Consider the following 22,833-nt stretch of genomic DNA (forward strand, 5'->3'; position numbering starts at 1 on the left):
GAAGAGGACACAGGACTCCCTGGTGGTTCAGTGGTGAAGCATCCACGCTGGAGCCCAGGGGACGAGGCTTCGATCCCCGGCCGGGGGGACTCAGATCGCACCTGCCTCGCAGCAGTCGAGCCCGTGAGCGCTGGAGCCCACTGACCCAAGCAGAGTCAGTACACCTCAGCAAGTCTCCTCCTGCCAGGATGGAGGTCCCGCAAACCGTAACTGAGGCCACCTTGGAAGTCACTGACTTCGCTGAGTTATTCGGAAAAAAGGGAAATTGCCAACTTCAAGCTTCAGCTCAGGACGCCCTGAGCCGGGGTCACAGCACAGCCTGACGGGCACAGTTGTCAGCTGCCCTCTGCACCACGCCATCCCCTGGGACCTGGCCATCACTCAGGGTGCAGGTATGGGAGGCCATGGGACATTCTGTCTCCCTGGAGCCCCTGACCCTCCAGCCTCAGGCCAGCTGGGGCCCCCTGGTGGGCCTCGGCCAGGGTACTTTCGGCAGGAAGTCCAGTGTTCTGCCAGCCTGAGGCTCCGCCAGCCTCTGCCCCAAGCCCATGGCCTCAGGTCCTGGAGAGATGGGGCTGGAAAGTACACGTGAGTCCCGTGCCACCAGATACACATGCCCCGCCCCCACCCAGACACGCGTGCCTGAGCGAGTTAGAGTTAAAACTGCGCAGGCGACCCGGGTTCAATCCCTGGGTCTGGAAGATCCCCTGGAGAAGGGAACGACACCCACCCCAGTATTCTTGCCTGGAGAATTCCATGGACAGAGGACCAGGCGGGCTACAGTCTGTGAGATCGCACAGAGTCGGACACCACTGTGCGACTAACTTCCTTTATTTTTAAGTTCTGGAGAAAAACGAAATACACGCGGCCGTGGGGTTTGGAAATCAGGGCCGGTCCTCACGATTCCTGACTCTGGAGGAGGTTCAGGACTGGAGGGAACCGAGCCCCATTTCCGAGAGGACCTGCCCAGGGCCACCCCCACCGGTGAACAGGTGCGCCTATTACTGATTTGATGGCGGGCAGGTGGGGACCGCTGCCCTCGGCTCCCCTGATTTCCAGGAGCGCAGGGCACTGGCCTGGGGTCAGTGGGGCAATGAAAGCCCAACCCAGCCGAGTAAAGAGACAAATCCAGAGAAGAGGAGGGCTCGGCGGCGCCTCCACCCTCTGCTCCCCAGGCCCACTGTGCCGTCCATCAGGGCACCCACGCATGGCGCCCACAGCCCTGCCCCAGGTTCTCGGGAAGCTTCTCCTCCCCACCTCTCCCCCAGATCTGTGTGCTGCCCGAGGCATCCTGGGCCGTTCCATGTGAACGTCTGGAGGGAAACGTGCCTGTCACCCAGTTCCTCCCACCCCAACCTGTCCTGCTCACCAGCTTACGCCCCGAGGGCAGCCTCCCCATGTGGTCACCGACACTCAGCACGGGCAGACCTTTAAATTCGTGCTCCTCGGATGCACCCCTCCCCCCTCCTCCTCCAGGAAGGCCCTACTGGCCCCAGCTGGGAACCAGGGCCCCATGCCTCCCTTGGTCCTGTCAGTTCAGTCGGTGAGCTCTGAGCTCCAGGAGGGCGGGAACCATGCCTTGATTGCCCATGTCTTGCTCGCAGAGGTGGTGTTGGGCAGGCAGGGCTGTGATCTCAGCTGACCTGCACGTCCTGGCCCGCCCCTCGCCCCTCAGCGTGTGGTCTCCAGCGAGAGACCAAGAGCTGGCTTGTGGGGAGGGTCCTGGGGGATTGTAGGGCAAGAGCTCTGGGAGCAGGCCTCCCTGCAAACTCCTACGACCCGCCCCACCCCAGCCTGGCTGACCCACTCTGGGCAGCGGCTCTCCCTCGACTGGCCCACGGTCCACAGGGCACCCAGGAGCCCTGAGAACAGGGTGGGGTCTGCAGAGGTCCCGGTGGGCCCAGGGCCTGGCACAGTGCAGAGCAAGCCGGAAACGCTGGTCCGAGGTTGGCCTCTGGATGGACGTTGCCATGGGGCCCAGTAGCCCCGGCTATCTCCCTGCACCCCAAGCTCAGGCAGGTGACACCCCTGTGCCTGGCACGTGGCCTTGCTGGGGAACCGGGTGAGGGCCAGTGGCGAGGGGAGCATGGGAGAAGGGGCAGCAGGAAGCCCGAGGTGCCTGTGGGAATGGGGGGTTGTGGCACCTGTTGAGGGGTTCCCAGAGGGCTGGCAGGGGCCCTGGTGTAGACAGAGGCAGCAGCAACGCCCAGGGTCTGGGGGCAGAGCGGAAGGGGACCCAGCTCTGCCCTGGGCTGTGGGGCCTGGGAGCTGGAGAAGAGAGCTAGGCTGGGAGGGGCCCCTGGGCCGGGGGGGAGGGGGGTCACCCCATCCCCTATGGTGCCCAGATGAGGCTCCCTGGCCCGGGACACACAGCCCGTGGTGGCCGCAGCAGAGAGCCCGGTGAGGGCCTGCATGTCTGTCCATCCATCCTGTCCTGACCCCAACCCCAGTGCCCTGGGAGTGTGTCACACAGCCCAGGCCTCTGCGGTCAGCGCCCCTGCAGCCTGGGCACTGCGCACAGCGCCTGGGCGGACGGCCGTGCGGTGAAGGCAGGGGCAGGCGTGGTGTCCAGGGCAGCGGCGCTGAGGCCGGGTGGGGGCAGCAGGCGGTACCTCTGCAGGAGGCCGGCGAACAGCAGGAACAGCTCCGACCTGGCCAGGCTCTCCCCCACGCAGACACGGCGGCCTGCAGGGACATGGGGCGCCGGTGGGTCCCGGAGGCTGTGGGGGAAGCCCCGAGGGCGGGGCCCTGAGCTCAGAGGCCCTGGGGACCAGATCACCGCCGGCGGGGGACTGCAGTACCTGCGGAGAAAGGCAGGAAGGCCGGCCGCTTGACAAAGCGCCCGTCGGCGTCCAGGAAGTGGCCCGGGTTGAAATGGCGCGGCGTCTCCCACTGTGTCTCGTCCAGGAGCACGGAGTTCAGTAGGGCCAGCACGGGCGTGCCCTGTGGGGGCGCCAGGTGAGCGGCGGGGCTGGCCGCTCTCCGCAGACCGGGAGCGCGGGAAGCCCTGCTCAACATCTCTGTCCCTGAGGCCCCGTTCCAGCCCCATCTACCGCGGCCGAGAGGAGAGGGGGCAGGGTCTGGGGCGGCGGGCGCCTGGCCCTCGCACCTTGGGGAGCAAGTAGGGGCCCAGCTGGGTGTTGGCGACCGTGCACCGCGGCGCGTGGGGCAGCAGCGTGATGAAGCGCTGCACTTCGTGCAGCACGGCGTTAGTGTAGGGCAGGGCGTGCACGTCCTCCGGCCGCGGGAGCCGTGCGGGCCCCAGCGCGCGGTCCAGCTCCTCCTGCACACGGCCTGCGGGCGAGACGGAGGGCCAGCATGCCGGAACTCCGCCCTGCGCCCCGGGCCCCGCTCCCGGCGACCCGGACCCCGCCCCCGCGCCCCAGCCCCGCCCCCTGCGCCCTGGTCCCGCCCCCTGCACCCTGGCCCCGCCCCGCGACCCGGGCCCCGCCACCGCGACCCCGGCCCCGCGACCCCGGCCCCGCCCCACCGCGACCCGGGCCCCGCCCCCTGCACCCCGGCCCCGCCCCTTGTACCCTGGCCCCGCCCCGTGTCCCGCCCCACCGTGGCCCCAGCCCCGCCCCCTGCGCCCCAGGACCCGCGGAGACGCGCCCCCCCGGCTCACTCTGCACGCGCGGGTGCTTGCCCATCAGCAGGGCGGCCCATTGCAGCGTGGCGGCGGTGGTTTCCGTGCCGGCCATGACCATGTCCAGGACACAGGCCACCACGTTGGCCTCGGTAAACAGGCCCTCGGGGTCTTTCCCCTGCAGAAGTGGGCGGGGCCGCGCTCAGCGGGAGGCAGGCTCCATGGAACCCCCAAGAAGCCAGCCCCCTGCTCGAGACAGTCGTCGAAGACAGGCGCATGCTACGTCTCGGGCTCACGCGGCCTCGCAGCTGCCCCGCTTCTCAGGTGAGGTGACCGAGGCTCAGAGGGGCCCGGCCAGGGGGTGGAGGGGCACGGCCCAGGGTCGGTCGGCTCCCTCCCCAGGCCCTCTCCCCCAGGCGGGGCCCCAAGATTCCCCTCTCCCGCGGCCTCTGGGGCGGAGGCGGGCCTCGCCCACACCTGGCCCTGCTGGATCAGGGCGTCCAGGTAGCTCTGCTCCGGCCCTCGCGGGGGTGTGCGGCGCCGCCGAGCCTCCAGGAGGGCCCTCAGGATGGCCCGCACCTCCTCGATCTTGCGCAGGACCGGCCGGTGCAGCTGGAGGAGGGCCCCGAGCCGCGGGTAGAGGTTGAAGAGCTGGAGTGGGGGGCAGGGCCGCGCGGTGAGGGCTGAGGGCAGGCCATCCGCCCGGAGGTGCGGCCACCTGTGCCGACCGGCAGCGCCCCAGGCTCCTGGCAGAGGTGCCACCCTCCCTCTCCCTCCCCGTGGGACCAGCAGCCCCGGGGCATGGAGGAAAGCCTCCACCTGGGTGCGCAGAGGAGGGGCCAACCAACAGGTAACACACCTGGGGTCCGTGCAAGTCACAGCAGGCGGCTGCCACCGAGGCCCCTGCTCCACACCCGCCAGAGTGGGGGAGAGAGAGGTGGGGCCGGCTGCTGCCTTGGAAGTCACTGACTTCGCTGAGTTATTCGGAAAAAAGGGAAATTGCCAACGTCAAGCTTCAGCTCAGGACGCCTTGAGCTGGGGTCACAGCACAGCCTGACGGGCACGGTTGTCAGCTGCCCTCTGCACCATGCCGTCCCCTGGGACCTGGCCATCGCTCAGGGTGCAGGTATGGGAGGCCATGGGACATTCTGTCTCCCTGGAGCCCCTGACCCTCCAGCCTCAGGCCAGCTGGGCCCCCCTGGTGGGACTCGGCCTGGGTACTTTCGGCAGGAAGTCCAATGTTCCTGCGGGTCTGAGGCTCCGCCAGCCTCGAGGGGTGACTAGGATCAGGACTGAAGCCAGCAGCCTCTGCCCCATGCCCATGGCCTCAGGTCCTGGAGAGATGGGGCTGGAAAGTACACGTGAGCCCCGTGCCACCAGATACACATGCCCCGCCCCCACCCAGACACGCGTGCCTGAGCGAGTTAGAGTTAAAACTGGTCACGGTGCCTACACATTAGGAACACTTTAAGTTAGTGGCTCAGTTGGTGAGGAATCCGCCTGCAATGCCGGCGACCCCGGTTCAATCCCTGGGCCTGGAAGATCCCCTGGAGAAGGGAACGACACCCACCCCAGTATTCTTGCCTGGAGAATTCCTACAGTCCATGAGATCGCACAGAGTCGGACACCACTGTGCGACTAACTTCCTTTATTTTTAAGTTCTGGAGAAAAATGAAATGCACGCAGCCGTGGGGTCTGGAAATCAGGGCTGGTCCTCACGATTCCTGACCCTGGAGGAGGTTCAGGGACTGGAGGGAACCGAGCCCCATTTCCGAGAGGACCTGCCCAGGGCCACCCCTACCAGTGAACAGGTGCGCCTATTACTGATTTGATAGCGGGCAGGTGGGGACCGCTGCCCTCAGCTGCCCTGATTTCCAGGAGCGCAGGGCACTGGCCTGGGTCATGTGGCCGGTGAAGCCTGGAGGCTCTCCCTGCCCCCACCTCGCTCCTTGCCACCGCACCCACCCCCTCTCGCACCCACCCCCTCTCACCCCCACCCCCTGGCCCAGGCTAGAACATCGACCTCTCACCTGCACACTTGGCTTCCCCAGGAGGACCATGACGTCGTCAACGAGGCCCAGCAGGGACCGGAACACAGGATCCTGGTAGTCGAACCGCTGGCCGAAGAGGAGCGCGAAGGTGATGTTGGAGGGAGCCCAGCGGAGCACGGCCAGCGGAAAGGGCCGGCCTGTGGGTGGAGAGCGGCTGTCAGGGCTGCGGGCCGCGCGGGGTGGAGGCGCCCCAGCTCCCACTCACCTCCGTAGCTGTCCAGCTGTGCCATGAGGCACCTCAGCTCCTGCAAGACCTTGTCGGCCACGGGCGCCCTCCCCACGCCCAGGCTGTGGAGGGCGCGCACGGTGAGCTGGCGGGCGGCCCGCCAGCGTGGGCCTGAGGAGAAGAAGACGCCTGCGGGCCGCACACGCCCAGTGGTGAGTGGCCCTGGGGCAGGGTCCTGGCGGAGCCTCAGGCCCCCTGAGCCCCCAGCCCTCACCTCCAGCTGGCCTGGCGGGGCCTGTCTGTTGGTGTGCCCTGCCCCTGTTGCTCTGGGCCCGCCAGGCAGGCACCCTGGTGCTCCCCCGGGCCTCCTGGGAGCACTCACCCATGCCGTAGAGAGGGACAAGCCCTGCAGGCCCCACACATGCGGGCACCCTCCCCCCGCACACACCTACCCCCGCCTCTGTTGATGAGCTGGAAGATGGCAATGGGGGGCCGGCCAGCCAGCTCCTGCCTGGTGCCCACCAGGGCCTCCTTCACCGCCTCATAGCCAGTCAGCACCACCGTCTTCTGGTGCCCAAGATGCACGGTGAACACCGGCCCGTACTGTTTGCTGAGCTGGTAGAGAGGGGCAGGGTCCATCCGCTGCCCCACCCCCAGGTCCCTGGGGTCCCCTCACGCCCCTCCAGCCCCCTCTGTCCTCACCACTCCCCTGCCCCTTCTACAGATGGGCAGACTGAGGCCTGGGGGTGGGCAGTGAGCCTCTGTGGATCACACAGCGGGGCAGAGCCGGCTGCTGCTGTCTGCCGGCAGCTCTGGCCCCAGCCCTCGGACGGCGGCCTCCGGGGCCCCGTGGACCGACCTGCATCAGCGCCTCGTCCTGCTGTGCCCCCCGCAGCAAGTGGAGGTTCCCGACGAGGGGCAGGGGCCACGGTCCTGGGGGCCAGCGGGGGGCTGGGGCTGGGGTACCGGCGCGGGCGCGGAGCAGCCCCCAGAGCGCCAGCAGCGCCAGCAGCGCCAGGAGCAGCAGAGCCATGAGTCTGGCGGGTGGCGGGCAGCTCCCCTCCCGGGGGCCGCCCGCCCTGCACCTTGTGGGCCTCACGGGAGGGCGTGCCGGCACCCCACCCTCCCGCCACCCCACCACCCCGAGAATGTGGAAGGAGCAGTTTGCAGGGACAGCCAGGCGCTTAAAGCGACAGGCGTGCAAGGATCGTGGGGGCCAGTCTGTGCCGGGGGCGGGGGACCGTCTGGGGGGCCGGCGTCCAGTTGGGCCCTCGGGGCCTCCTCGGCCCTCGCCTTGTTGGGGGGGCCAGAGCACAGTGACCGTCTACTCCCCGCAGGATCCGCCTCTGCCCCGGCTCCCCACCAGAACCAGGGCTCCAGGGCCGTGGGCCCCACCCTCCCCAGGCTCTGAGCTTCCCTCCCCGGGAGCCCCGTGGCCCGCCCAAGCCCACCAGCGCCTGTGTCCATCCAGCACCTCTGTGCCTGGGCCAGGGCGGGCATCAGGTCTACACGGCCAGTGCCTGAATGCTAGGGCTCCAGAGCCCGACAGCGAGCTTGCCAGAGTGGCAGTGTGCCCCTCGGGGGCTGTCTGAGCCCGGCCCCTGGGAAGATGGCCCTGGTCTCCCCGGGACAGGGTGGGCATGAGGGCAGGTCGGCTGCGCAGAGGGGCCCAGCCTGCAAGCAAGGCCGCTGGGGTGCCAGGTGCCGGGTTTATGAGCTCTCTCTGTCTGGGCTGCACTCTGCTCCAAAGCCTGGAGGCCCAGCTGGGAGGGAGGAGGCGCCCTTTGGAATCGAGCTCTGAGGGCCCAGAGGCCGGTGGCCCCAGAAGCAGCTGGGCCTGTGCTGGGCCTCCCGCCCCGGCAAGCGGCAGCGGGACCTCCCTCCCTGCCGCTGGGCCCCTCGCCCCGGGCCTGTCCCCTGGGCTGACATCTGTGCCCCTACACCCACCCCAGAGCCAAGGCAGCCTGCGGGCCCTTAGCCCTCCCAACCTCCATTTGCATGCCTGCCGTGATGGGGTGCTCACTGCCTCACAGGCAGCCCGTCCAGATATACGGTCCTGGGGTTGCCAGGAGGGGTAACTGCTCTCTAGCCACTTGGTCTCTGGGTCTTTTGGGCTGAGGAGCTGTTCCCAAGGTCCCTACTGGGCGCAGAGGCTGAAGGCACAGCACAGTTCAGGTGGTTAACTCAGCGTGCGCGTACTGAGCTCTGTGTCTGACCAGGCTCTCTAGGGGCTAGGGCTGCAGGAATGGGCGCTGCAGGGATCCTGAAGGGTCCTCGCAGCCCAGCGGGGGCGACTGGGGGGCATGTGGCCGTGACTTTGCGCAGAAAACCCCTCGGGCGTTGGAGCTGGAGTGTGGGTCTCAGGAGGACGGGCATTCGTGAGGAGGGGACAGCTTGTGTGGACCTGCAGGGGCGGTGTGTGGGGGGGGCCGTGGCAGCCCTGGGTCACGACCGCAGAGCCACACTGGGGGCCCAGCCTCGTGGGACGGGCAGTGTGGCTGCGGGGCCGGAGGGGAGCACGCATTCTCGTCGGGGGCTCTGTTCCGGGCCGGTGAAGCCCATGTGCAGGGGCCTGCTGGGCGGGAGCCAGGTCTTGGTGCTGCCGCCGTGCGCGGGGAGGCCGTCTCGAGGCCCATCCTGACGCAGCCGCCCCTGGTGTCTGGGAGTGGGCTCAGCTGGGCGGCGCGGTGGCCCGTGCCCCAGGGGTGCAGGGGGCGTGCCCCACAGCACCTGCTGAGTGACCTGTTGCTCTGCCTGCGTCCCGTCTAGTGAGGGGGGCACCGCGGGGAGGGTCCTGGGAAAACCCAAACTGGCTGGAGCAGGGCACTGGGTCTAAGGATGCTCCCCCGACAGTCACGTTCCCCCAGAGCCTCAGAACAGGGGCCTCTTTGGAGGGCGGTTCTTTAACCCAGTCACCTCGCCTCTCATTCAGTGACAGAGGCAAGGGACCCGGGAGCCACAGAAGCTGGCGGGGGCAGGAAGGACCCCCCTGGAGCCATCTTTGGTAGGCGCCCTGCATTCTGGCCTCCGGAGCTGAGTGGGTGGTGGTGGTGTTTCCAGCTCCCCCAGGCTATGTCCGTTGTGGGGGCAGCCCTGGGAGGCCTTGGGAGCCTTGGGATGGTTCAGAACATCACCCAACACGGCAGACGGGTCATCATGGGTCCCTTCGTGGGGTCGCCATCTAACCACCTGCCTGGGTGTCACTTAGTCCCCCTGGGAACGGGGGTTCGCTCTATTTGTTGTCTATGACTGACGGGGCCCAGAGGCCACCAAGCCGACCAAGAACAGGACAGATGCAGCTGAGCCCCCGTAAACACACAGAGGACTTCTGTCTCATGGAGGAGGTCACCCCAGAGGCTCGGCTCTGCTGCCCGTCGGACGTTAACGTGTCCTGAGCCTGCTCGGCGGGCTTGTCCGGTGCTCTCTCCTCTGACTGGATGTGATTGTCGGCATTTGCACATTTCTCTTTGAAGCAGCCTTGCCGTCTCGCCCTGTTCCCTTGTTAACGGGCAAGATAGAGCTCGGCCGTGTGCTCCGTACCTGTTAGTCTGAGAGCCTTTTGAAAATTACACTTGGACAGCAGAATTTATTAACGTCAAAACACCAGCAAGATCTGGTTTCAGGCCAGGCTGGGTTTGGGGGCCCAGTGACATCATCAGGACCCTGATGAACCCTCCTCTCTCTTGGGTTTGCGGGCAGCACTCTGGGCTGGGCTGGGGAGTGGGGGTTGTCGGGCAAGCGACCACCTGCTCCGAGGCTCACCTCCTCCCAGCTGCAGTCCAGGGAGCAGTTCTGCCAGCCCCGTACTGCTGCTCGAGCAGAAGCCTGGGAACTGTGTGGTCAGAAGTGAGTGGCCGGGGTCCCCTGGGGCTCAGGTCACAGCTGGCCTGACGCCTGAGGCGCAGGTTGTTCCCTAGAGGGCTCTGGAGTTGCACAAACCACACTTGGCCCCTCCGTCTACTCCTCGGCTGAGATGGCATCTTCCAGTGGCAGCTGCCAGCCCATAAGCTCTCCATCTACTTGGCCCTCAGCCATGGCGAGCCGGGGACTGTGCCCTTGAATCTGGGTGGGGGATAGTGACTGTGATGGAGGCAACGTTCTGAGACTTTGGAGGTAGACCATGAAGGCCACACAGCTTCCACCTGTTGCTTCTGGGATCCTTTGTGCAGGACGCAGTCAGCATCCTGGGAGGAAGCCCTGGGAGGCGGGCAGAGGGCCACGGGAACAGGAGCCACCGCCCCCAAGACCCAGGCCCAGCATGCAGCCACACGTGGTCAGTCCTGAGGGGCTTCCCTATCCTGAGGTGTGGTGGCCCCAGCGGATGGCCCATGGGGCCATCTCCACGAGGCCTGCCTTCTCCCCGCGTTTCGGAGCACAGTGGATCACTGCTGTTTCACTGCTGAGTCTGGGCTGTTTGTTACACAGTGGAAGAAAACTCATACACTGGCTGTGTAACCCTGGGCAAGGGGCTTGCCCTGCGTGTGTCTCTATGTGTGACCTGAAAACTGCATCCATTCTTCAGAAATCATTTGTAACTTCACTTTGCAGTTTCTTTGTTTTTGGCTGCACCAAGTCTGTGTCCTACGCACAGGCTCCCTCTGGTGACGAGCGGGCTTACTCTTTGCTGCAGCGCTCAAGATTCTCGCTCAGGGGCTCCTTGTGGTCCAGGGGCTGTAGCGTCCGTAGTTGTAGTTCTCAGGCTTTCGAGGGCGGGCTCAGGGGCTCCAAGGCACATGGAGCCTTTCCCGACTGGGGATCGAAGCCACGTCCCCTGCATTGGCAGGGGGATTCTTAACCGCCAGACCACCAGAGTCTCCCCAAATATTTTAAATTAACTAATTAATTAAATTTTTGGCTATGCTGCATGGCTTATGGGATCTTAGTTCCTTAAGCAGGAATCGAAACCAGGCCCCAGGCAGTGAAAGCATCAAATCCTAACTACTGGACTGCCAGGGAATTCCCTCTTCAAAAGATACTAACTGAACAGCTGCTGTGTGCCAGGCACTGTGAGCCCATGAACAACAGCCCAGCGTGTAAGAGGGTTTCCAGAAGCATTACTCCCCGCTTTTTGACCCAAACATTTGATGAACTGCTGAACATCTCCTATGAAGCGGTAACTACTTGGCAGGCTGACACCTCCTGGCCGTTGGGCCTCGGGGCTGCATGGGTCCCCCAGGGCCGCCCCACGGAGAGGAGAGGTGGGGAGGCGCGGTCCCTTCCACTGCTAAGTGGTGCGATCTGGTCGCAGGGAAAGGTGCTCTCTGCTGGGTCAGAAACGCTCCTGTTGTTCGCAGCCCTGGAGCATTAAAAGCAGTGCAGGGCCCCTGGCTCCTGTGGTGTCGACGGCTGATACGACAGGGACGAGGAACAGGTGCCATCTTCCTCCTGTCGTTTTCTGTGGGCCCAGAGCCCCAGGCTGACTCAGGCCCGGCGACAGGGCTGGGCTTTCCCCATGGGCCCGGCCCACTGACTTGGGTGGAGCTCTGGGCGGGCTCCGGACAAACAAGGTGGAATCCCACCTCAGGCCAGAGGTTGGGCGGTGTGCACCATGGGGGTCATAGCGAGTGGGTGCAGGCATGCTGGATGCCTTCTGCAGAAGGGGGCATCCGACCCAGGCCCTGTGGGGAGGGAGTGCTGCTGGGACTGGGGGGCAAGCCCCCGACATTACAGGGGGCAGTGGTGCTGGGCCTGGGGGGGGAGACTGCTTGTCCAGGGGGCCAGCTGGTGACTCTGCAGTCCTGAGCGCCCTGTGTGCTTATGACTAGGGTCTGGCATGTGGCTGGCGCCAGGGACCGCTATGTGGGTGGAGTGGATGCGTGAATGGGGGTTGGAGCTCAGGGAAGAATCAGACAACAGGGTGGTGGGCGGGCGGCCACCCACCTCCATCAGCTCTGCCCAGGGTACAAGGTTGGGAGGGGCCCTGCTGCAGAGAGCTGGTGACCCCCAACCCCAGCCCCTTCCCTGCCTTTACTGTTGCTGTTTTCGGTTTTCACTGTTTACAGTAATAAACGACCACCAGGAGCTTTCCTGCTGCAATGCACTTTCACTCTTTAATCGGTTGAATCGTGTGCCTGGATCCACGTGTTGAAGTCCTAGCTCCCCCTGCCTTAGAATGTGACCTTTCTGGGAACAGGGCCACTGCATATGTAGTTAGCTAAGGTGAGGTCATGGGGTGGGTCCTAATCCTCATGGAAAGATGCTGTGTGGACACAGACACACCGGGAGAGGCCACGTGGTGAGGCCGAGGGAGTGATGTGTCCACAAGCCAGGGGCACCAAGGGTTGCCGGCAATCCACCAGCAGGGAGCGAACACCCGGCTCTCGCATGACTGGCCCCCGGAACTGTGAGAGAAGGAATCTGTTGCCCTAAGCTGCAGCCTCGCGGGGATGCAGAGACCGCCCCGCCCCCCCCCCCCCCCCCGCCAGGGACAGCCTTCCAGGAGCGCCCACCTGCCCTTTGGCTTCTTATGGATTGAAGCTGTGTGTCCTTGGGCAAGTTGCTGACCCTCTCTGAACTTCGTTTCCTCGTCCTAAACAGATGACGGCTGGACCCTCTGCCATTGCGTTGCCTCGAAGATAGTAAGAAGCCCCACCGCAGAGCAAGTGCCCGAGGGTCCCGGCCTGTCGGAGCCCAGGGGCGGGGCCTGGGTGCGAGGGGCGGGGTCTCGGTGCCGATCCGGGGCGGCTCGCCGCTCGACGTGCTCGGCGCTCCCGCGGGGGCCTGCTCCGCGGTCGGCCGGCCGTCCTGCGTGCGGCGCGCGGCGCGCTGGGAGAGAGTCTGGGAGCCGCCATCATGTCGACGGCCATGAACTTCGGGTCCAAGAGCTTCCAGCCGCGGCCCCCGGACAAGGGCAGCTTCCCGCTCGACCACTTCGGTGAGCGCGGGCGGCCCGGGGCGGGAGCGCGCGGGGCCGGCGTCCCTGCGGCCGCCGCCGTGGCGGGGGTGAGGCCCGCGCGGGGCTCCGCCGGCGCCCGGCCGCCGCGGCCTCCGCGGGAGCTAGGGCTTCGAGACGGCTTCCGAGAGGCTCTGTGTTTGCCAGGCTTTTGCCGAGGAATGTTCCAGGCAAGGGGCGCCGCCGCTGGGACGCCCGCCTTTTCCTGCCCTCGCTCCCCCGCCTGGGACGTTGTCTTTTCTCCTCTGTTTGCGGAGCGTTTCTGAAGGAAACTAGTTTCCCGAGGAGGAGGAGGAGGGCTGCCTGTAAGGTTGCTGGGCGGGCGTGTCCTGTTTTCACTTTGAAAAGAAAATGTTTTTCTGTTTCGTTCCAGGTGAATGTAAAAGCTTTAAAGAGAAATTCATGAAGTGTCTCCGGGACAATAGTTTTGAAAATGCTTTGTGCAGAAATGAATCAAAAGAATACCTGGAGTGCAGGATGGAGAGGCAAGTACCTGCCAACCAGGACTTAGGCCTTCCCCGCCCAGCGTGTCTCCCGCCGAAGTGTTTGTCCCAAGAGGCCGCACCCAGGCCTGGCTTCTCCTTGTGTTTGGACCCGAGGGGCTGTCTGCCTGTGAAACTGAGGCATTTCGGAGACGAGTCGTACTCAGTTGGCAGCCGTGGGAACCTTTTCTCCGGTGACTGCGTTCCTAGAGTTTTTTTCCTTCCGAATGTGTGATGAGTCATTCAGGTTTCCCAGTCGTACATCATAAAAATGCTGAGTGAGTGAAAAGATCGGTGGGTAGAGAGCTTGTTCTTTAAACATTCTCAGAACATAAAATACCTGCTGCTTTGCTCGACATCCGCTCGCAGCTGTCTGTAGTGTCGACAGGCAAGACAGTGGGCCGGAGAAGCGGTGAGAGATGAGTGCCTCTTCCCGTCTCGGCCAGAGTTCACAAGACCCACCTTTAAACAAAAGGAAACTGACCCACTGAGATTTTACTTCAGAAGTACCATTGTAAGGCATCATGGGGAAAGCATGCAACCCGTTATTATGTGCTTGGGTGGAGACTTTTGTTTCTGCCTTTTGAGCCCTTTGCTCAGGAGGGAACCCAGTCTGTCAGAGGCCTTGTCTGATGACAGGTTGACAGAAAGTGATGCACTTGGGCCTGTTGTCAATATTTCCTTAACAGACTCGGACCTTCCCCTCCAGGCAGGCTCGGCGGTGCTTCTTGGGCCCCAGGTGCGTTGAGGGCTCTGCGGACGTTTGGGAGTTTAAGGGAGGTGGGCCTTCTTGGTGCTTGGGCCTCAGGTGGTGCCCTTCTGCCTCGTGAGTCACGCAGGCTCACAGGTGTTACAGGGTAACGGTGGGCTGGCCTGACGCCAGCTGTCATCTCTGCAGGAAATGGCAACCCACTCCAGTGTTCCTGCCTGGAGAATCCCAGGGACGGGGGAGCCTGGCGGGCTGCCGTCTATGGGGTCGCACAGAGTCGGACACGACGGAGGCGGCGTAGCAGCAGCATGCCTCACTCACTCTCTCCAGTCGAAACATTGAGCTCAGGGAGTCTCTTCTTGGCACTGCCGACCTTGGTGACAGAGTTTGGAGCTCGTCTCTGCCCTGTGCCTCCCCGAAGCTGGGGTCACCATCCCCAAGTCGGTCGTCCCTGGCCCGGCACAGGGTTGCCTGGAGGCTCAGCTGCTTTGGCTCCGGAGCCACTTCTGCTGTGAGAGAGGCCTTCCCTGCAGGGCCAGCAGAAGGGCTTTTTCCCGTTCGCCCCTGGGCCTCTGAGGAAGGCCCGCAGACGGGAAGGCATCAGCTGCTCTGCGGGTTCCACGATTCAGGCGGCCTCACGGGTTGGTCAGGCCACATCTGGTTGTGAGGGGTGTGTGTGTTTCTGACTGGGTCCGTATCTTGCCCACTTGCTTCTCCATCACTCTTTTACAAAGCTGCTTCCTCTCCGTTTTTTTCCTTTTGGCTGATGCCCCACACCTTCCTTTCGTGTGCCTCACGCGCGTCTTTTTAGGAACTGGGCCTCAGTAGGATTTGTCAGGTGGCTCCCATGGGCCCCGTCGGCCCGGAGTGGTGTCTGCTGCTGAGGGCGGGGCTCCGCTTCCTCCCGGCAGCTTCTGTTAACCTCGGGCTTGCACGGTCAGCAGAGACACAGCGCATCCTCGTGGGGGCCAAGGCCTCAGGTCTGCCGGGCCTGCTGACCTGGCGTGGAGTGTAGAGCATCCGGTCATGAGAAAGCGCCGGGCCCGACCGGGTGCCGCCCGGCGCTCCCCTCGGGAGGGTCTGTCCCGACTGGCCCAGCTCCCGGGCTTCGTGCCCTTGGCTGTGGCGCGCCTGCTGTGCTCACGGCCCGCAGGGCTGAATCTTCAGATCCTCCACCGCTTTACGTCTTGTCTTTCCGGGCAGAGGCAGCCAAGGGTCTCTGATTTTAAGGATCCTGGGATTAGGTTGGGTCCCCTTGGATAATCCACGGTGGTCTCCTCTCTGAGTTGGCTGACGGGCAGCCTTGTTTCCTCAGCAGCCTTAATACTCACCCCCTGCCCCTGGTGTCAGGTCTCACTCAGATTCTAGGGCTCAGGGCGTCACCTGGGGGCCCTGGGCCTGTCAACCACGTTGGGTCTGAGTGGCCGGTTCTGGGACCCGTGTTCTGACTGTAGTGGGAGCTCATCGTTGTTTGCGTCCTTGGGTTTCGGGAGCATCTCGTGCATTCTGTCGCTGTGGGGTTAGTGTAGTCTGTTGCCAGCTAGGTTCCATGAACTGGTGTTTGTCATTTTGGGGATGTTGTCCTAAGGGCTGTTGCCAAGCCTCTGGGCTTTGTGGGTGTGGCAGGCAGGGGCGCAGGGGCCTGTGCACGGGAGCATGGCAGGGTGTGGGTTGGAGGCTGCTGTTCCAGGAGGGGGTGGAGGTGCCTGGGCCCGAGTGGGCGCGTGGACTCTGACAGCTCTCACTTTTCCTTTCAGGCAACTGATGGCACAGGAACCCCTGGAAAAGCTCGGATTTGGAGATTTGATTGGTGGGAAGTCAGACAAAAACTGAGCTGTGCTGGGAGGAAGCCTGCCTCCCCAGCGGCGTGCTCGTAGGCGCCGTGACTCAGGATGGGATTGTGGGGGTGCCTGCGAGATGCCGCTCGGAACCGTGCCAGATGCCTCTCCCTGGTGGATGTACCTTGACGCTGGGAACGGTGCGTCTTCTGAAGCTCCCGGAAGGATTTTGGAAAAGCGGTCTCCCTTTTGGATTGCTGTTTCCCTTGGGCTTGTGAAGGTTTATCCTAAGTTCGCGTAGGTGACAGCCCCCGGGGAGGTGAGGTGCCGGGTGGTGTCTGCCCACCAAGAGGGCACCGTGGGCGCCAGTGAGATGCTGGGTTCACGTCACAGGCTGTGTGTGTCCTCTCTGTGCTGGTGGTAGTCAGCTCAGAACGTCGCGTAGAAGTGACGCAGACGTCAGGAGAACGCTCCTAGCGAGTGGGTTGCTCTAGGTACTCACAGCGTATTCTCTGTTCATTTCTTTTCCTTTTTTAAAAAAAAAACAAAAACATTGGGTAAGCCTGGAAGGGGAAACTGGCTTCTGACACGTCTGACTTGATTCTTTCCTGGTGATGCCTGGACGCCACACGTCTCCTGATCCGTAGCAGGTGACACTGTACAGTCAGACGTTTAGTTTCAGGAAGTCGTCTGCTGTAACCGAGGAGCGGGCTCTCTGCCCTTGTCAGGCGGGCACGCGGCAGCCTCTGGCACTTGTCCTCTGAGGAGCGGCCTAGCCTGCGGCCAGCCGAGGTTCTTGGCCGTGAGGGGTCAGGGCAGCATGGGCCCGTTGAGTGCTGTCAGACCCCGGGGTGCAGACCCCAGGGCTGTGTTTCTGGGGCGCCTGGTGGGTTCAGAGCCTCAGCGAAGACCCTGGACCTGCCCTGTGACTCCCTCCCTGGCCCCAGTCAGCTGAGTTTTGTCCTAGTGTGGTCGGGGGGCGGGGGGGTGCCAGGAATACCCGGGTGAGGGCCCTGACCCCCTCCTGCTTGGCGGCCCAGGCCGGCTGTGGGGAGCCCCCGCGCCTCCCCGGCCACGTCCAGTTGTCCGCGTGGCCTCCCTCCCCTCGGTCCTGCGGGCGGCCGTGCTCGCTCAGGCCCTCCCCTCGCTCCCTCTAAGGCCGGCTGTCTGCTGGGGACTCCGGCACCCCAGGCCCCGTGGGGGTCCAGCCCCCGGCGCTCAGTGTGTGCTTGGTCAATAGGCAGCATCGTCTCTGCCTACGCTTCTAGCTAGTTTATGAAAAGCCTTGCTTTTTGTTACCAAGCCGAGCCATGGCAATACCCAGTGATGCACAGGGTTATTGCGGCATTGTTTGTAATTGTAAAGCATTGGGGTGACCTGGCCACCCATGCTCGTCCCCAAGGCAGGGCCCTGGGCGGCTGCCGGAAGGGCTGGGGGAGACCACGGTGTGCCCTGCATGGCCCTGCAGGTGGTGTGAGAGAGAACTTGGGGCCCAGAAGGCAGTGTGGCAGGAGAGGGCCGTGGGTAGGGAAGCAGACGCACAGAAGTGTGTACACGCGCTCGTCCCTGTTCAGACGGACCTCCCTTCGCTCTGGGTCCCGGAGGCCTGGGGTCAATGACCCCTGGCAGTGAGGGGCTTGCCTGGTGGCTGACTCTTTGATTTGAGCCTCTCTCCAGCAGGAAGACCCAGGGCCAGAAAGTCCATTTGACCCTGGACCTTCTTGTGTCAGTAAGGAGTTGCCTCGATGGGCTTGTCCGGAGTGCGCGGCAGGGCTCCCCGTGGCCTGGTTGGCAGCAGCAGGAATGACCGTTAGGGTTTGGCCGCAGCATCAGTTCCTGCCCAGGAGTCCCGCTGAGGGAGTCACAAGTGGATGAACGTTCCCGCGCAGGAAGGGACAGCCCTCCTCTCAACCCCGGCCCGTGTGGAAGGACGGGCATCTGGGCGTCGGTGTGTCCGGAGGTGGGTGGGCAGCGTTAGGTGAGCGGGTTTGCCTGTTCTGGAGGACGCCCCGAGAAGCACTCAGCCAACGGCTAAAACCTCTGGGATGTTGCCCACGGCAAGGTCCACACGGCACCTGCTCTGATCTGCCCCACGGAGGCGGCGTCACTGCTGTTTTCTCTGAGCGCATCACCTCTGTCTCCGAGGACACTGATGCGCCCGGCCCGAAGGCCAAGCCTGGCGTGAGGACCCACGGTGCCGTCCCTGAGGACGCGCGAGGGGCTGCTGGTTGGTCACAGCGTGTCACGTCCGTGCACACGGGGTCGTCAGAAGCAGGCAAACTCCGGCCTGCTTCTGCAACTTTTGGAAGGTTGGAGTTATTTCAAAATAAAGAATTTTAAAAATGTTCTGTGCTCATCTCTTTGTAGTTGAACTTTGTACATACACGACTGGGTGAATTTGTGTTTTGAAACACATTTGGGAATCCCACAGAGAACGCAGCTGTGGTGGTGTTGGGAGGGGGTGCGGGGCCGGAGGACCCCGCATGTGGACCGCGGGCTCCTCATGGAGGCGCGGCAGCTCCTGCAACCGCTGCTAAGAATACGAGGCTTCGTCTGGTCCTGCCAAAGCCCCCATGAGGTGTTTTTGGTTGCCCATCGTTTGTCAAGTAAAGAATGCATTTTACTTGTCGTATCTACTTGTCTCGATGAGCCAGTGACATTACTAGAGGGCCCCTGAAGACAATGGGCAGAACGTTCTCCAAGCGTCTTCCTTAGGATTATGTCAGGGCAGTCTGACGACCACCGTCAACCCTGGGCCTGCAGCCACCTTCCTGAAGAGCGATGCTAATGGAGCCCCTGGGACGGGAGCTGGGGGCGCAGGGCCGGGCCCCCCGCCTTAAGAAGCAAGCCAGCTCCTTGTAACAGCTCTGGAAAACTCGAGTGGAGGAAAACAAGGTGGTTGGAATAGCTTTTACTCTGTGTCTGTTTAGGGAGGCAGTGCTTTTGTTAAAAAAAGCAAGTTAGGTTCTTTCCCCACTAACAGATCGGCACCAACTCGGTGGCTTAAGCAACACAGTTACGCTGAAGACTGGAGGCCTCGTGTTCAATAGCTCCCGCAAGCTGGCTCCTTCCCAGGCGCTGGGCAGGGTCTGCGTCCTCCTCTCCCAGCTCCTGGGGGTGCCAGGCTCTGTGGCCCGTCCTCGTCCTGAGCTGGTGGCTTCTCCCTCCGCGACTGCCTCCTCCCCATCCTCTCTCTGACCCGGGGCCCCCACCTCCCTCCGGGAGGGTCCTTCATGATGATGTCTGGCCGCCCAGGTACGGGCAGCTTAGAACCGGGGGACACAACAGAGAACCCCGCTTGTTTCATATACATGAACAGCTTAAACGGGGACACAGAGAACCCCGCTTGTTTTACACACGTGGCTCACGTGTTACCGTGTGCGGTGCTTTGCGGTGTGTGGTGGTTTTATTACTCAGTAGACGTCCTTCAAAGGAAAGTGAAGGGTGTGCGCGTTGACCTCATTCCTGCTGCAGAGAAGCCCCGTGGCCTCTGCCCTCCCTGCATCCTGGACAGCGCGGCTCCAGCCCTTGGGAGCAGCGGGGGTCTTAGGTGGCTGCTCTCTGTCCTTGCGAAGCATGTGGGGGCAGCGGGAGCCCAGAGCAGGACAGCCCCCCAGCCCCGGGGTTCGGGAGAGCTTCCCTGAGCGTGTGGAGTAGGCCCCGGGCCGGCCCTTGGCGAACAGGGCCGTCTCGGCACCGTGCACAGGGGGCCGCCTGTCTTTGTGACTGCTTATAACAAGCATCTATCGGTTTTTAGAAACAATAGAAACATCAACTAGGGGAACAGTCTTCTGAAGGTGCCAGGCTGTTTTACCAAGCTCAGGCTTACAACGTCGTGAGGCTGGCGTTAGGGTTGGCTGGAGGGGGCCGGCCGCCCCGTGACAGAAGCTGGACCTGGGAAGGGCCCTTCTCCACGGGCACAGACTGTGGCGGCATGGCGGCCCCTGCTGGCCGGGGGTGGCGCCGCAGTGCCCGGGGACACCTGCGGGAGGGCGGCCGCCTGGGGCCCCCAAGGGCGTAGCGAACCTGCAGTGGCCTCCACCCTCCGGGAGTGACACAGCAGGCCAGGGCTGTGCGCCTCGGAGGCCCTCGTTGCTCCTGACACGGGGGCCAGGCTGGAGGCCCCAGCTGAGGCCCAGCCCCCAGCGCCCGCGCCCCTGGTCACCCCGGGCTCAGGGAGCAGTGAGGGGCTGCGGGCGCTCGCCGTCCACACCTGCACGCTCTGTGCCCAGGGGGCAGTGGGGCCCCTGCAGAGGAGACCGCCCCGGGGCAGAGGGCGCTGGGGGAGGGCCAGGGCCGGGCTTTTGCCCCACTCTGAAGAGTCCCGGGCGTGGTGATGCGGGGATGGTTCTGGAGAGGAGAGCCCCCTGTGCCCGCGCTAGCGGCAGCTCCCCAGGCTTGGCTTCTGACCCCAGCGCCTGATGGTTGCCATCCTCACGGCCCCGGACGGGCTGTGGTCAGATGGTGGCTGATGCCCCTATGACACCGTACCCGGTGCCTGGCACAAGAGCCGGGTGGGGGGCGGGCGGGAGGTGGGGAACCCCCACTGGGCCTTGGCAGGTGGTGCCTCAGGAGAGACTTGGGGAGACAAGGGGAGTGGCGGGAGCTGAGTCCTCTCCCAGTCTTGAAGGCGGGGGTCCGGGGTCCTCCTGGGTTGGAGGCTTCTGGCCCCACCTTTTGGTGGGCGGGCAGCGGCTAGGCCCCACCTCTCGGTGGGTGGGGCTGTCAGTAGGCCCCACCCTGTGGGGCGGGGCAGTCGCTAGGCCCCACCTCTGGGGCGGCGCAGGAATCTCCTCGGGGAGGGCGTGTGGGAGGCTGACGGGCGGACAGGGTGGGGCACAGACCCTCCCGGGGAAGGCCGGGGCCCCTCACGCCCCGCCTGTCCCCCCGTCCGCGGCCTGACCTGTCCTGTCCCTGCGTGTCAGCCCAGCACCTGGCCCTGCCGTGTGCGCAGCCTGCAGGGCCTGGTGAGCTGAGGGGTGCTTCCACAGGGCTGTGGACTCCCAGCACCTCGCCCTGCAGGTGGGGCGGGGTCCCTCGCGCTCATTCCACTGAGAGGCCTGGGGCTGGTCCTGCAGAGAAGCCTCGGGCAGCCGGTGAGCAGGGCCTCGCAGCCCCGGCTCCCCGCCCCTGAGGACCGCTGACCCGTCCATTCCGCGGGCCTGGTGGCTCAGCACGGGCTGGAAGGGACAGGCCCGAGGCGCCGGCCCGCCATGGGCGTTCACGCCCGGCTGCCCTTACCGACCGCTGCGGTTCGTCCGGGCTGTAGCGCTGTGACGCTGCTGTCTTTTCAGCGGCCGAGTCCAGACCCCTGTACCCACGCCTCCGCCGACGGACAGGGGTTGCCCCGCTGTGGCTCCTGTGAGAGTGCTGCGGTCAACTTTCAGGCACACGTTTCTGAGCGGGTGCGCGTTCTGTCTCAGGCGCGTACTTGGTGGAGTGGGTGATGCTCCGATTATGGGTCCGCGCTGGTGCAGCCGCCCCCCGTCTCCCGATAGCTGTGATGCTGGGTACGTGTACGTCTGTGTGTCTTCCTGGGAGAGAGTGCTGCTCAGGTTCTCTTCTCACTGGCTTGTCAGAGGTCTTTGTGAGTTTTGAGTCACGCTAATTTGTGAACTTTAAGTCCCGGGCTGGATGTCAGTGCTCAAAGAGCCGGGGCCCGGGACACAGCATCACCGAGGCCGCAGCCGGCTCCCCAGACAGCATCCTGGGCCTCCCCTGGCTCCCTTGCCCGCCCCAGGGTTACACCCTGGGAGCCCAGGTCCTCCAGGAGCCTGGGGGGCCTGCAGACACCTCCCCCTGCCACATGCTTGTTCTCTTCAGGATACCAGGCAGAAACTCTTTAAATGTCGCCACACCCACTGAACGAGCCCTGGAGCTCTGCCCCCACGGAGACCCCACCCCACCCATCCCCTCTGGGGACCACCCCCCCAGACCCTCCCGGGTTGCTGGGGCCAGCGGCGCTTGTAGACGGACACACGGTCCTGGTCCCGGGACCGTCCCCACCGCCCCGCGTCCCCACCGCCCCGGCTGTGGTTCAGGGAGGGGCGCACACCCCACACACTGAGGGTCACCTTTCTTTGGGGTGTTTCTGTGTTTCCTTTGCTGGGGTGGGGCTGGAGGCTGAGGCTCAGGAATTACACAGGGTGAGGGCTTTAAAACAGGAACTGTGCCAGCCACACCGGAAGCCGCCGCTCATGGCCAGGCGTGTCAGCCGTGCCTCTGTGCGTCTCCCACATTCTGGGAGGTGCTTGCTTCCTCAGCCCCCGGAGTCCCCATGGGGACCTTGCCCTCAGCTGCCACCCAGTCCCCAACAGAGGACTGACCCCAACCTCCCAGCTTGTCCACTCCTGGGAAGACCCGTGGGGTTCCCGGCCCAGGTGTGGCTCAGCAGGCTGGGCGGGGATGGAGGGTACAGGGAGGAATGCCCCAAGGGCCCTCCCAGGCCCAGGAGGGTTTGGGCTGAGCCAGCTTCTGGCTGGGTTCCTGCCCTGCTCCTGTCTTGCCCAACGCCACCCCGGAAGCTTGTGGTTGCTCAGCCCCAGCCACGACGAGGCCAGGAAAGGCTGGAGGGCAGTGTCCACTTTCCCTCCCCCACGCACCCCAAACCCAGGTCTTAGGCAGGGATGCTGGTGGGGGCGGTGGATACAGCCTGGGGCTCCCCGTTTTCTCCCCTTGGTAGACGGATCCCCGCTGCTCAGGGCTCTGCACAGAACAGGCGCGCTGAGGGTGCTGTCGAGGGCCTGGCCGCCCCGCAGTCCCCTTCTGGGTACCCTGCCCCACCCAGGCTGGAGTGCCAACCCCTCTGCCTTGCAGAAGTCCCTCAGGAGCCTGGGCACCGCTGCCAGGGGCTGGTGGCCGGCATCCCGTGGGGCGCCCGCTTCAGCCCCGGCGCCGCCTCCTGCCAGCTGTGTCTGTGCCTGTACCCGTCGCCCTGCAGCCCCTGGGGCTCAGGTCCTGCCTCTTGGGCCCTCCCCTCCCTTGCCCTCCGCCCCATCCTCGTGACTCCCCCACCTCCTGCCCGGTCCCCCTCTACCCGGCCCTGCTGGGGGTCCCGCCACGGCCTCCATGCCATCGACTGCCCCAGACTCTGTCTCCAGCCCTCAGGAGGACCCCTCCCCAGGTTTCCCGGGCGCTTGGGCGCCCTCCTCAATCCTCAAAGCCATCCT

At 64.5% G+C, this 22,833-nt stretch overlaps 2 protein-coding genes across 2 annotated transcripts; one reads left to right on the forward strand and one right to left on the reverse strand.

Moving 5' to 3' along the window:
* Nucleotides 1–988: 988 nt before the first annotated feature.
* On the reverse strand, nucleotides 989–6,995 carry LOC108634544 (cytochrome P450 2W1). The gene is made up of 9 exons (XM_018044508.1): nucleotides 6,663–6,995; nucleotides 6,256–6,418; nucleotides 5,843–5,992; nucleotides 5,617–5,774; nucleotides 4,064–4,237; nucleotides 3,626–3,764; nucleotides 3,110–3,294; nucleotides 2,802–2,943; nucleotides 989–2,685 (listed from the first exon to the last, which is right to left on the reverse strand). Exons 1-9 carry the CDS (start codon nucleotides 6,834–6,836, stop codon nucleotides 2,489–2,491), a joined length of 1,482 nt encoding a protein of 493 aa, XP_017899997.1. The 5' UTR covers nucleotides 6,837–6,995; the 3' UTR covers nucleotides 989–2,488.
* LOC102172862 (cytochrome c oxidase assembly protein COX19) lies at nucleotides 5,294–18,012 on the forward strand. Its single transcript, XM_018044507.1, has 5 exons — nucleotides 5,294–5,397; nucleotides 5,638–5,725; nucleotides 12,341–12,677; nucleotides 13,069–13,180; nucleotides 15,644–18,012. Exons 3-5 carry the CDS (start codon nucleotides 12,596–12,598, stop codon nucleotides 15,717–15,719), a joined length of 270 nt encoding a protein of 89 aa, XP_017899996.1. The 5' UTR covers nucleotides 5,294–5,397; nucleotides 5,638–5,725; nucleotides 12,341–12,595; the 3' UTR covers nucleotides 15,720–18,012.
* Nucleotides 18,013–22,833: the final 4,821 nt, after the last annotated feature.

This window comes from Capra hircus, unplaced genomic scaffold (genome assembly GCF_001704415.2).
Source record: "Capra hircus breed San Clemente unplaced genomic scaffold, ASM170441v1, whole genome shotgun sequence".
Lineage (NCBI taxonomy): Eukaryota > Metazoa > Chordata > Mammalia > Artiodactyla > Bovidae > Capra > Capra hircus.

Excerpts from the sequence above, each read along its gene's own strand:
- LOC108634544 (XM_018044508.1), bottom strand. The coding sequence starts at position 6,836 with ATGGCTCTGCTGCTCCTGGCGCTGCTGGCGCTGCTGGCGCTCTGGGGG. Across the intron at positions 6,419-6,662 it reads AGGACGAGGCGCTGATGCAG|CTCAGCAAACAGTACGGGCC; the intron begins GTCGGTCCACGG and ends CCTCTCTACCAG. Across the intron at positions 3,295-3,625 it reads CAAGCACCCGCGCGTGCAGA|GCCGTGTGCAGGAGGAGCTG; the intron begins GTGAGCCGGGGG and ends TCTCGCCCGCAG.
- LOC102172862 (XM_018044507.1), top strand. The coding sequence starts at position 12,596 with ATGTCGACGGCCATGAACTTCGGGTCCAAGAGCTTCCAGCCGCGGCCC. Across the intron at positions 12,678-13,068 it reads CTTCCCGCTCGACCACTTCG|GTGAATGTAAAAGCTTTAAA; the intron begins GTGAGCGCGGGC and ends GTTTCGTTCCAG. Across the intron at positions 13,181-15,643 it reads CTGGAGTGCAGGATGGAGAG|GCAACTGATGGCACAGGAAC; the intron begins GCAAGTACCTGC and ends TTTTCCTTTCAG.